This window comes from Schistocerca nitens, chromosome 3, assembly GCF_023898315.1.
Source record: "Schistocerca nitens isolate TAMUIC-IGC-003100 chromosome 3, iqSchNite1.1, whole genome shotgun sequence".
Lineage (NCBI taxonomy): Eukaryota > Metazoa > Arthropoda > Insecta > Orthoptera > Acrididae > Schistocerca > Schistocerca nitens.
This window is the reverse complement of record NC_064616.1, coordinates 817,490,596-817,505,059: the sequence shown is the minus strand read 5'-3', so window position 1 is coordinate 817,505,059 and position 14,464 is coordinate 817,490,596. Positions and strand designations below refer to the sequence as shown.

General features: G+C 38.1%; 1 protein-coding gene across 1 annotated transcript in view; it reads left to right on the top strand.

Moving 5' to 3' along the window:
- The window catches only part of LOC126248840 (uncharacterized), a 413,487-nt gene that overhangs the window by 293,059 nt on the left and 105,964 nt on the right, over positions 1 to 14,464 (top strand). The window contains exons 10-11 of the mRNA XM_049950258.1: positions 11,157 to 11,231; positions 11,320 to 11,394. Of these exons, the coding sequence (XP_049806215.1) occupies positions 11,157 to 11,231; positions 11,320 to 11,394 (150 nt within the window). The remainder of the gene's footprint in view (positions 1 to 11,156; positions 11,232 to 11,319; positions 11,395 to 14,464) is intronic.

The following is a 14,464-nucleotide window of genomic DNA, read 5'->3' as shown; positions in this document are numbered from 1 at the left end:
TGAGTCAGTTAATGGGATATATATACATGATTAGTGTTACCATTAATGAATACATTGTCATTTTATTCCTACTTGAGCAACTACACTTAAAAACCAGTTTATTTACTTTATTTACTGGATACCAACTTTTAAGTAGAAATTTGTCAATGGAATAGAAATAGTTGTCCAGGAGAAATGACTTTAAATTTGATTTAAAACTTACTTTGCTACCTGTCAGATATTTTATATTATTGGGTAAATGCACATTGAACTCCTCTCTGAGCCTCTGACAACTTTAACAGTGTTGCAGCTATTCTACTGTTCTATCTGAAACTTGGTACCATAGAGGTAGACATGTAACTTCCACACAACATAAATGATGGCCAAAACCTCTTTTTCAATCTGCAAATACACTGAAGTGCAAAAGAAACTGGTACAGGCATGTGTATTCAAATATAGAGATATGTAAACAGTCAGAATATGGCACTGCGATCGGCAACACCTATATAAGAAAACAAGTGTCTGGCACAATTGTTAGATCAGTTGCTGCTGCTACAATGGCAGGTTATCAAGATTTAAGTGAGCTTGAACATGTCGTTATAGCCTTCACATGAGTGATGCGACACAGCATCTCCAAGGTAGCGATAAAGTGGGGATTTTCCTGTATGACCACTTCACAAGAGTAACGGGAATATCAGGAATCGTGTAAGACATCAAATATCCAATATCACTGCGGCTGGAAAAAGATCCTGCAAGAACAGGACCGATGACGACTGAAGAGAATCGTTCAACATAACAGAAATGCAACCTTCCCCAAATTGCTTCAGATTTCAATGCTTGGTCATCAACAAGTGTCTGCATACAAACCATTCAACAAAACATCATCGATATGGGCCTTAGGAGCTGAAGGCCCACTCGTGTACCCTTGATGAGTGCACAATACAAAACCTTATGCCTTGCCTGGGCACGTCAACACCAACATTGGACTTCGGTGACAGGAAACGTGTTGCTTGGTCAGATGAGTCTTGTTTCAAATTGTACCTAGCAGATGTACTGTATGAGTATTGAGTCAAACTCATGAATCCATGGACCATGCATGTCATCAGAGGACTGTTCAGGCTGGTGGAGGCTCTGTAACGGTGTGGGGCATGTGCAGTTGAGTGATATGGGACCCCTGATACTTCTAGATATGACTTTGACAGGTTTCACATATGTAAGCATCCTGTCTGATCACCTGCATCCATTATGTCCATTGTGCATTCCGATAGACTTGGGCAATTACAGCAGGACAATACAACACTCTACATGTCCAGAATTGCTTCAGAGTGCCTCCAGGAACACTCTTCTAAGTTTAAACACTCCCGCCTCCCCAGACATGAAAATTATTGAACATATCTGGGATGCCTTGCAACGAGCTGTTCAGAAGAGATCTCCTCCCCTTCACTCTCTTATGGATTTATGGACAGCTCTTCAAGATTCATGGTGTCAGTTCCTTCCAGCACTACTCCAGACATTAGTTGAGTCCATGCCATGCCATGTTGTGGTGCTTCAGCATGCTTACTGGGGCCCTACATGATATTAGACAGGTGTACCAGTTTCTTTGGCTCTTGAGTGTAATTTTAGTACAATGAGTTCAATATCTTAGATGCAAGTACGATAAGTTGTTCCATGCTGTTGGCAAATTTATGCCACAGGATGGCACAAACACCACAGTCAGATGCATCAGTGGCCAGTGTTAAACCTTTTGCCCAGCTGGAAAGTCACCAAACAAGGGCCCAAAGTAAGACACTTCTTAAGTTGCACAAACACCTCTGGCCACATAAACAGAGCACACTTATTATGTAACTGGTTAAGTGGGTGGGAAATATGAGCAGCATTTGGAATAAACTTGCCATAATAATTGACTTTGCCCAGAAAAGACTGCAATTCTCAAAGATTCTTAGGCTTCGATAAATTAATAATGCCAGTCACATGGTCATGTGTGGGTGTAAGTCTGTCTTGATGTAATATGTAATCCAGATACTTGACTCTTGGCTGGAAGAAACTACACTTGGTGAGGTGACAACATAGGACATTGACAGCAGACACTCAAACAACAGTCATAAATTGCACAAGTGCTGCTCCGATATGTCTCCCGTAACTAACAAATCACCCAAATAATTGACACAATTAGGGATGTCCTGAATGAGGTGTTCTAGACACCTTTAAAAAATCTAGGAACACTAGTGACCCCAAATGGCAATCTGTACATGATAAATTAATCACCAGAAACTGTTACATGGGCTCATCAAGAGGTGACAGAAGATATGCATCAGTGAGATCAACTTTTGAAAAAGTGTGACCTCCAACCAACTTAGCTAAGAGTTCCTCTTCCCTCAGGGTTGGGTAGAGATAAACATTAGTCTGGGCATTAATGGTAGACTTTAAATCAACACAGATCTAAAGTGACTTATTAGGCTTTTGTACAGTTTTGTTAGCTGTCACTTACTGACTAGACAAGACTGGGGAGATAACACCAAGATTCTGCAAACTGTCTTGTTATGCCTTAACTTGTTCACACATGGTAAACAATATTGGACAAGCTCTACAAAACTTAAGTGCTACTGCTGAATGCTTCAAAGAGATGTGTCCCTGAAAATTCATAGCACTGCCTCAGTTTCAAACAACAGTCTGAAATTTTCACACATTGCACCCAGTCCTGCAGATGGAATCACATTAGAAATTAGGTTCCTCTGATCCCGAATTTGAAACCCAAATAGTGCGAAAGTTAAACCATAAATGTTAGTAGTCATCCATGAATTAACTACAAGCAAGGTTATTTGCTGAGCTACATTTTTGTATGTAGCTTACATCACAATTTGACCTTGCAGCAGGATCGACTGGCCATTGTACATTGCCACTTTCCACCAGAGCATGCAATGGTGGGGAGCCAATATGCCAGTAAGATTATCCATTAATGAGGGACATGGCTGCACTGGTGTCCAACCGAAAGTCTACCATCACCCTATCAACATCCAGTTCCGGCATCATACGCTGCATCCTGTCTGCTGTTGTCCCTGGCAGTGGCAGGATAGCTCGCAGCATGCTATCAGCTGAATTTGTTGCCCTGCAGCTGATGCATACACTTTCAAGGCATACACTTTCAAGTGAAATGGATGACATCACGGTATGTGCAGTGATGCCAGTGATGATGGGGGTCACACTCCAGGCATGATTTGATGGCAGGACTTGTGCTGTGGTTCTCGTATGATGGGGAGGAAAATTCTTTAGGAGCCATCACTCCCTTTAGGCATATTGATAGAGAACTAAGCACTTTTGTCTTTTTGTGCATCTACCAATGCAGAGGGTAAGGAAGGACTAACTACTGAATCCCATGGCACCAGATTACCAGATGCACAAGAGCTCAGTGAACCAGATTGTGACCTTGACCGAGAGTTATCAGTTGATCAAAGAGCATGACTACATCTAATACTACTAACCATTTTGAAACCAGAAGAATTGCCAGAGCTTATGCTGAGGCAGTCACTTCATATGCCTTAGCAGTTTTTAACACAGCACTCAAAGTAGGCTCCAATATTTCTGAAGACTTTGGACTAGCCTCATGATCTGGAGCCAGGTGAGTTATAGTGTCCTAAATTAGAGACTCTGCATAAGATGTGCCAAACTTTCGACAGGCAAAACAGCACTTGCGAGCTAATCCTTGCAAATCAGCAGCCCACACTGCATAGGCTTTTTTACTTTGTTTACAACGCTGATTGAACTTGAGCCTTGGTGCAGTTATGTACATTTGGTGACCGTAGCATTCAGTCAACAAACTGTAAACTTCAGAAAACTTCAAACTACAGGGGTCCCTGGCAGTGGGCATAATTTATCCATCACTAGGCAACTGTAAAAATGCACAATGGCATTCAAGATCATCTGTTTGACTTCTAAACACCATTAATAGACCTACCAATTCTTGCTTGCCTTATCGAACGAAGTGAATGATAAAGGGGGAGGGGGTTTGTGGAAACATCAGCTGTCATCTGTTATTGATTTTAGAGAAACTAAAACAACAATGTTTACTGTTCCTGCTGCTGCTCCAACTTGACAAACTCAGGATCCATGCTTCACTAAATGAAACAGCATGGTGACGATGTTCCTTATCGCTGGTTTTCTGTCCTGTGTAGTGTAGGTAAAAAGTGTTTGTCACTTGCTCCAGTGGGTACACAGAACCACTGGGAAATGAACACACATTCCAACAAGTCCACAGTGGACTGTGTTTTTGAAGTGAATGAGACGCTAACAAGTCCGGGACATAGTGAAGTTGGCATAGCAATACAACAGTTCCAAATCGGTAACCATTTGAGACTAGAAACAAACTAAGTCAACTTGACAGTGCAAGAGCCCAGTGTGGATAGCTACAAAGTGCAGCAAGTAGTAACCCACACTGTGAGCCCGAGCCACAGGCTCTGCGGCAGTCAGTCACCACCTGGTGGCACCTCATGATGTGTGTACCTTGACGGTGGCTCTGCTTAAGATAGCAGCCCGTAGCTGCTGCTCACAGCCTTAGTGTCTCTGGCATGTCCACGTCCATGCTATCCAAGGAATCTAAATCACTGCCAGATACAAAGCTTGTACTGCATATAAAAGTTCCAATGGCAGAGAGAAAACAATCGGGAGGAAGGTGTAGAATGGGAAGCAGAAAGGTAAAACTTTTAATAATTTGCATTCTTCAGGCTGACAAGTCAAGGAATACACTACATTATTTTGAAGAGGTGTTGTTGATTGTTTAGCAGGAAAGTGTACAGTTAAATTCTTTGAAATTTCTGTATGAGTCGAAATAAGTTTTTTTAGATGATTAGACTAATAGAAGAAGGCATTCAAGGCAAAATAAATGTGGAATGGAAATGGCATGTTGCATAGGAATAGTATTCTTAACTGCTGAGGAAAGGAAGCACTACTAGAGTTTAATATTCATCAAACATCGAAGGATGATGCACTTAAGTTGTAGTAGAATTTGTAAGAATTTTGTTGACCTTTTTTAAGGAATCATCCTGGCATTCCCATGTCATTCCCAGATACTACATAGTCAGAACAAGACTCTGTTGGGAATACAAAGCTGATGCTTTATAGTTTCAGAAGCAGCAAACATATTAAAAGCTGGCTCTGGGTCGAATGTCTAGCCAATTCAGTAAGTGAGTAGATGACACTTTGACACAGTGTGGCAGTTTATTGGCATAATTAATTGTATTTGACTTCTTCAAATAAGTCTTGGGAATTCACAAGAATGAAGAACTTCCCTTCCAAACAAGGATAGGAAAGATGTTGGTTTTTCGGCATATGAGACATCTCAAATGATTGTCTAGTCAGAACTTCACTTTGACGAGAATATACATTTATAATTAATGCAAATATCAGTTTAAAATTTTGTAGACACTAATCAGTAGTGTCAGAGAATGGTTGCAAATAATGAGAAAATTTACAAAGAAATGTGGGCCTCAAGCACAATCATTCTTTGTGGTTAAATTTACATTTTCCATTCATCTGCTTCCTGTTAATGGATACTCATAGTTATGTGGTACACATTTTCAGAGCCTTGTAAATGCAAATATGTAGAAGAAGATGGTGAATCCCACTGTGGTTCTTGGAACAACTGAAGGTTAGGTTACAGTTACTTTTATATGGTATTTATCTAGGTACATTTTGCTGTTCCTTCCAGCTGTTCATCAAAAGCAAGTATGGAATCATTGATGTAATGGGAACAACATGCTTTTGAATTCCTACAGGTAATTCTGCAGTATGAGAGAGAGAGAGAGAGAGAGAAACAGTGGTGAACCGTTATCTTCGATGTGCTTGTGTGCCTTGCAGAAAACTTGAATTTTGGTCGTATTGACTCTGACAGCTGTTGAACAAACAAAACCAATGCCTGTTAAGGTAAGGCAGTTGCTTGTATGTGAAAAATAATCAGTGATTTTCTGTATCAGTGTGGCGTGGGGAAAAGTAGGATAGAGAATAACATTCTGTTTTGCGAAGTCTTAAGGAAGCTTTTGTTTGTAGCCCTTCCTACAGAGTTAATTGTACCCAGAATATTTAATACATTTAACAAGCTCTTAAAGTCTAAGACAGAGCAAACATTTCAGTATTTACAGGCTACCGAAAAACTTTTGCTTCCTCAAATTGCAATGTTATAGACCTGCACTTGTAATGCAGAGGACCAATGTCATAACATTTTTAAATTTTATACTAGCACAAAGATAATCAAGTAGCAGGAAGCAGTTCATTGCTTGGCAATTATGACAGTTGATCAGTTTTTCTGAAACTAAGCGAGGTGCCGCAGTGGTTAAAACAGGTGAGTCACATTCGAAAGGATGGTGATTTGTACACTATCTGACCATCCAGATATAGGTTTTCTGTGGTTTCCCTAAATCACTTGAGGCAAAATGCTGGGATGTTTCCTTTGAAAAGGACATGGCTGATTTTTTTTCCCACCCTTCACGTATCTGAGCCTGTGCACCATCTATTTAAGTCACATTTCTCTGGAGAGTATGGGGTAATTCATGCTACAGAATAGTTTAGAGATGATGGAACTACTCTTTGAAGTGATCAGTTTATTTTCATAGTTGGTCATTTTGTAAATGTCATTTTGTAAATCTTACCACGTGTCAAATTTTGTGATACGATACCAGGCATCTTGGGCAGCTGTGTCAGCAATGGTTGAGTTCCAGTTTGCCCAACCTGGGATTTATTAGTGGGATTCTGTTAATGTCACTAGCTTTTCGTAAATATAAATTTTAGACATGTATCGACAAGCACCAGTGGATGTGATGATGGAATGTTTTTTGTGCAGTCAAGTTCAAAAAGGGACAACATTCACCCAAAACATATTCTTTTAAGCGCAATGTTCGTTAATGAGGTTTGTTATAAATAGTCATGATATTTTAATATTTGTTACCAATGTCATTGTAAATTATGTAAATTAAAGTTTTTATTCTGTATTAACTGTTTTACCACAGATGAATTCTTGAATAGAATTAAGTAGCTGATTACAAACCTGTAAATGGCCAGCGTGTAACCATATAAATATATTTTTTAATTGTCTGTGCAATCTTTTATTCAACTGGCATGTTCCAAATCGTGTTTCTTATTGGGAATATAATCTATGGAACATGTAACTAATTAAACTGTCTTCAGACTTATTAAGACAACTGCTTGTTTGTGCTATGCATCTAATAATATTGCACTGATAGTACTTGCCATAAACTGTGGGGTTCCAGGACAACTTTGTGTTATAACCCACAACCTACTAAGTGATCCTTGGATGACAGTCATAAAAGAACAGCAGCACTAATAAACTGTGACAAAATATACAGTATTACAGAACCTTTTCTTGGTATTTAAAAAAGAAGGGCCATTTGAAAAAGTATCAAAATCTTTTTACGGAATGTAATCTAATCTGATCAAAAGGCAAAATGCTCAATAAATGTTCAGTGACTAAATTGCAGAGATCCCATTTGTTTAGACACTCAAGACCTGATGGCTGAATGGGCTGAAGTAGATGCAAGAGAAATATGAAAGTGATTATATGTTAAAAAAGTAAAACCCATGATTCCACTATAGTTGCACTGTCAACATTTATTATTTTCCAGTAACTGGTTTCAGTCTTGTACCATTCTCAAATGCTGAATGTAAAGTTAGTGACCCATCCCAGCTTCCTGTGGGTAGCACAAAGTACCAACAGCTGGACAACTTGTCTGGTACACCAGTAATAAATTATATTCCCAAACCTTCCTAATGAATCAGTACATCTTTTAGGGAAAGCTGAATCAAAATCCCGACAGTAGTTCCTGAGATTAGGCATCACATTACAACAGAAAAAAACCATAGCCATTGGCTTTAACTTAATAATATGTGAATACCCCACTGCAGCTAAATGTCAAATATTTCTTTAGTCACTAAGTGAATACTTTATTTCGAAACTGTAGAGTCTATGGGGCTTATTTGAGCCACCACCAGTCACATAGTAATATGCATTTGTTACCAAATAGGTAATGAATGTAAGGAAATCCTCTGTGAAGATCTCAGTGGTGAAAGCTGAAAAAAGCATGTGTATCTGCAACTTCTCCATCAGAGATGCACTTTCTGAAAGTCGCTCACCTCTGCTGCATCACCAGCAAATGTGGATTGTATCTATGTGCCCAATGCCCAATACCAATTTGTATTCCATACAAGGAGATGCAGAAAAAAGAGTCGATGTATCTCGGATTGGTATGTTGTAAAATTCATCCTCAAAAGGGGGAAAAGAAAAAAAAATCGTAACATAGGCCAGAGAAACTGGTTCACAACAACCAGACCTCACTAATTTGACTATTTCTGATACAGCAGTTGATGACCATCTGATGAAAGTATTAATTTTGAGATTTTCCTGAGTGAACCAGAATGCCTCTCTCCCAATATTTCAGTTTACATAAGCTCACCAACAGAGTGGAAGAATAAAATAAAGGAGAAACCTCACTGCTAAACAGACTCTTGTATTTCTATGGCAAATTACTTAGTTCAAGGTATGTGAGGTGAGACAGGAAACAGATTTTAAGCTAAATGGTTATCTTATGCTGTAGTCTCCACCTTATGGGTTTCCATTGGTGGAGTCATGGTAGCATAGTTTCAAGCAGTTGCTATTATAGTTGACTGCACAAAGAAACAATATCATCCCTGTACTTGTTGCTGCAATGTGACACTTCTGCTGGCCAACATTTTCATACAAAATGTTCTTGAACCATTCTGCTTACAACCACCAAGGGATCTGAAAGTAAGATAATAATAGGCACTACATATGTTGAAGAGCCTTAGGCACAGGTCTTGTGTAGGAGATTTGTCTTTTCCACTTTTACAAAGCTTTTATGTGATTCTAGCTATGTAGTTGGTTTACATATGACCAAAACTAACATATCTGGAGTTAATAGACTCTGTGCAACATAAGAGGTTGTGTTGATGCTTGAGATCAGTACCTAATGTGTGCTCTTCTATGTGTGTGAGACCTAAAGCTTCTTATCTGTTACAGAATTATTAGCATTCTAGAGCATCATGTTGCCTACTGTACATTGGATTTTCATAAAATGATGGCAAGCTAAGAGCCATTCAGGATGTAGTGGTATTTGGTGTGGGAACAAATGTTGGCCTTAACCCAGAGCTGGAGCTAAGTTACACCTGGGCTACTACAGAAGCCTAGAGTTATTTTAGAATAACTGAAATACAAATTGAGCAGTACTTGTCGACATTTGTTTAACTCACTATTCTATGACGTTTTAAATGCACAGTGTAATTATGTGGCAATTTTCACATGAGGTGAACCGTGGGGACACTCCTGGCTGCCTTTTGGTTTTCACAGTATGTACATTAAAGATCCATTTACCAGATAAATTTACAGTATTTGTTGTTTAGCTATGTGTTATCTTGAGGATGCTGAAACAGTTTGTAGGTGTTGGTGCTGTGAAGTTAAAAATTTCTTTCACCTTCCCGAATTTTCTTAAAGCTGTATGGCAGATATAACCAGCAGGTAAAGGTGTGTAGTTGATTCAGGACCTATCTCTGCTTACAAAAGCTGAGAAACAAATGTAAATCTGCTAGTTTACAAGTTTCACTGGAATTCAAGGGAGTAAAGAAGCAGATGCGGCCGCTGAGGAAGCATGCATTGAAAATCCTGTCGCCTGATGTACCATCTTGCTTAGCATTCAGAATCACATTCAGGAGCACCATAGTTCAATACCTTATCTCACAATCCAGATTTATATATTCTGCAGTTTCCCTAAATTGTTTAAGACAAATAATGGGACGGTTAATTTGGAAAGGACATTGCTTATTTCCTAACCCATCCTTCCCACCGTGTTAGCTTGTACTCAAGCCTCTGATGCTCCATCATCAATCATAATTTGATAGCATGATATGTTGTTGATGCAAACTAGACATACTTGTCACAGGGAGCTATCTGCAATCATTATTTATATAAAACAAGCATTTTCTGTCTCTTGATCACTGTTTTTGTATCAAAGCAACCAGTTTTGGGCAATGTCACCCATCTTCAGATCATTTAAACAATAAAAAATTACAATTGGGTTCTAATCTAGTGTTTACAACATTATAAACTAAAATCTTTTTCTATATAATAAGATACAAAATTGTATAACACACACATGCGTTCCCTTTATGGTCATCATCTACCATATCAGGAGTAATCAAATTAGTGAAGTCTGGTTGTGATATTGTAAACGCAGAGTAGGACACAATTGTAATTTATTTTTATTATCTAGTAGATCTGAAGATGGGCAATATTGCCTGAAATCAATCATTTTGAAATAAAAAGTGTAATCAAGAAACAAAAAATAAACTTCTTGTGTGTAGAAGGCAACTAGCGGATAAGTCAGAATGGCACGCTTACGTATTTAACCTTTCACACTCTCCAGCCTCTGTTGTAAACACCAGTGCTTCTATATAAATATAAGAAGATGAATGTTTTTCTCAGAAGATAAAGGAATGAAAAATTGAATTATTTGCTGTTTAATGCCTTGTAGAAGCTTCTACTGAGTACTAGTAGTTTCTAAAACTTTCCAGGATATTATGGAAGCTTTTATTCTTTCTACCCAAGTAAACTTGGACCTAAATGCCATCGGAATTGTCACTAATGACTCACCTACCAAAAGCGCTATGTAACAGACTCTAATGTAGGTAGGATTTTTTTATTTTCTATTTCGCCACAATCTCTCACCCTTCTCTCCTATATCAGGTACCCATGGGGATGTTAGAGGTGTCTTATATCCTCAGTATTTTATTTATTTATTTATTTATTTTTTTGACTTGCTAGGCGATTAAATTAGTTACTGAATAAAGAAACTAATTTGTATGAACACATGGTTGGTGGGAGGCATAAAAGATGTATATTAAATACTGACTGTAAGATCTTGTTTTCACTCTACATGGTATGTTTTGTAGTATTATACATGGTTTTCCTTTCGGCTGTGGGTTACAGTTGTACATTCATGATGTGTTTGCACACTATAAAATGTTATAGTGAATTGGCAACGTTATAGCAAATTGTTACTTTTCTGTCAGTGATAGATTTTGTGACACATGTTTGTATGCACTGATCATCATAATTCAGTTTTTGTTTTAGTATGCTCTACAGAATTACCTTTATTTTACAGCTAGTCATTTGGTTGAAGATGAGGGGGCATGTTCTCTATCCATCCTCAATAAGCAGAACACTGAAACTGCAAGCTGTAAGTGTGTGTAGTTTCATATTGCTTTGATGGTGTCTCATAATTTGCATCAAGTATTTGATTGACTAAGTGTTTTAATATGTTTCAGCAGCTCCAGTGAGGACAGACTATGGAGGTTGGCCTCCACCAAGTCCACATGGGGAAGGTGTTGTAGTAAAGACTGGCAAGTACTTTGCTCCTTATTGACTTATTGCTGGACAAATATACTTTGCAATAGTGCAGTGCCTGTGTTTTCAGAAGTGTGATGCAATGTTCCTTTGGACATACATGCCTCGTACTTCTGAACAACATAGGCACTGCAATATTGTACTTACCTGCTGACGCCGAACAAGCGACATTTCAATTAAAGTCTCCCCTGTATGGGAATACACATGATGAATGTGTGAGAGCAGATTGTAGACACATGGTTGATGACATATGGAAGTATGGGTCTGACCAGGAGTCATGCTTGGATAGCTTAATGGTAAGTTGCCCATTGGTGATAAGTGGGAAATCCAGGTTCTTGCCCCTGTCAGGCACAAATTTTCATTGTCATTATTCCATTATATAGCTGATAGTTGTCCATATTCGCACCTACAAATATGTAAATACATTTCATGTAAATATACTGTGTGTGTGTGTTTTAAGATTAAAATTAGTTGTCTGTTGATTTTAAACAGATGTCTGAAAACTTGTTATGGAAATGAAAGATTTAATTTATCAGTTGTTTTAATACAGCTGAAGTTCCTATCAAGATGATATTCTACATGATCAGTTTCACAAAAACTATTTTTACTACTATTATGAAGTAGATTATCGTGTTAGGAAACCCAAATGCTTAACACATTTCCATGAGTTATCAAAGTAATGATGATGTCTACCTAACTTAACACAGTCCTTTTGATGTGATGACACAGATAATTTAAGGGCAGCTGCTGTCATTTGTTGTTGTGGTGAAGTGAGTTGATTTTGCATAATTAGTGGGTATTGCACATTTGTGAATTTAATGATGCAATGCAAAATCTGAACAAATTGTGAAAATTTAGATCAGCTGCAGATGCACTATAAAGTATTTCTGGTGTGTTGTGAGGAAAGGTGCTCAAAGTGCTAAGTGTTTGACTTGAAGCTAGCCATCAGAGAAAAGTGTATGGGTGGGTGACTGAGTAAATAATATGAGGTGTGTCCAAAAGTTTTCAGGAATTTCTGTTTATTGGAAATAATGTTGATTATTCATCTAGATTAATGTTATCTTCTTCACAGTAGTCCCCATTATGCCATTGCTTCTTCCAATTTCCTAAACACTTCTGGAACACGATCTATGGGATATCACGCAGCTCTTTCAGCAGTGCACTTTTAATCTCATGTAAGCTTGTAAAACGGTGGTCCTTTAAGGTTCTCTTTATTTGTGGAAACAGAAAAAAGTCACATGGGGCCACATGTGGTGAATAGGGAGGCTGGGGCATGATTGCAGTGTTGTATTTTGCCAAAAATTCATGAACAAGCACTGAAGTATGAGCAGGTGCATTATCTTGGAGCAAAAGCCCTGAATTATTTCACAACAAATTCAGGTGTTTCTTTTGAATTTCATCCCACAAAAGGTTTTGGACTGATAGGTAGTACTCCTTACTGATCATTTGACTTCTGAATAAGAACTCATGATGTACTATGCTGTTAAAATCGAAGAAAACAGTGAGCAGAACCTTGATATTTGACTGCACTTGCTGAGCTTTTTTCAGTCTTGGCAATCCAGAATGCCTCCACTGGGATAATTGAGCCTTAGTTTTGATATCATAACTGTACACCCTTGTTTCATTGCCTGTTATGACACATTTCAGTAGTTCTACATCATTGTTGAGTTTATTTAGTGACTCCTGGGAAACTTCATTTTGCCGCTGTTTTTGCTCAAAATTCAACACTTTAGGCATGAATTTATTCAGTCACACATTTCATACGTGAAACACTTGAAAAGATTTCATGCCATTAGCTAATTGGTATGCTAACATTAGCAACAACTCCTGATTCACTCACACAATGAAGGCTTTCACGGTCAGCATAGTTTCTGATGAGTGTTCTGGGCTGCATGGCCATCGTCAAAGGAACTTTTCCTGATGTTTTGCTCAGAGCTGCGATGGATATCCTTGGAGATGCTCCTGGCAATGCTGAGTCTTGCCAGCTGACAAGCTGGATGTTGAAAAGTGACATAAATATTGTGTAAAGTGGCTGTAGTAGAGTTTACATGTGATCAGCAGAAATAATCATCAGAGATAAAACACAACCATCAATGGTCACCTGTCAAGGATTAAAAGTTATCTGTCAATTATGCAGTGCCACTGTCCATATATCATTGGGTTTCATGGCTTCATCTTTTCTCTTAAAATTATCACTATGCTTACATAATTTGATGACTTCTCTATATAGTTTTGGATAATAGTTTGTCATAGTAGATAAAATTTTGGTTTTGGAATACTTCACTTCATGATGGTCTGCTAAAGCTGATTTTTCTGTTTTCTCTAGTTGCCAAATATTTTTGTGTTCTTTCAATCTTGTATTCATGCTTCTCATGGTAGTTCCAATTTAGACCTTTCCACAGATACATGGAATCATGAATTCTCCACATGCCGACAGAGGAGGGCATTTCTCCTTTACAGATCAAAGTGTGTGAGATATTTTCTTAGCTGGTCAAAAAATCGGTCTGATGTCATATTTCTTTAAAATCTTGCTGACCTGAACAGTTACTTTTTGATAAAAGAGAGAAAACTGTGTTAATGTTCTTCTTTTGCTGTGGTTCATTGTTGCCTTTTTACCTACTGTTATTTGGTTGCAGAATCCTATCTACTACTTTGCCTGAATAGCCATTCTTCTTGAAAGCCTGTTTCAGATGTTTTAATTCAGCATCCAGGGATTCTGGCATGCAAATTCTTTTGGTTCTGTCAACAATAATTTTGAAGACGCCTCTCATTTGTTGCAGGTGGTAATTGGAGTTACTATGCAAATATCCATGTGTATGTGTGACTTTCCAAAAAACTTTAAGTTTCAACCTTCCACCAGCCTGTGTCATAAGTAAAGATCCAAGAAGGATATTGTGTTGTCTTTTTCCATCTCCATGGGAAACTGGATTTTTATATTTACACCAGTCAAATAACAACAGAACTCTTCTAAAGCATTTTTCTCCATGTGACCAAACCATGAATGATCATCAACAAATTGAGACCATCAACATGTTTTCTTATTTGCATTTTCAAGAGCTGACTGTT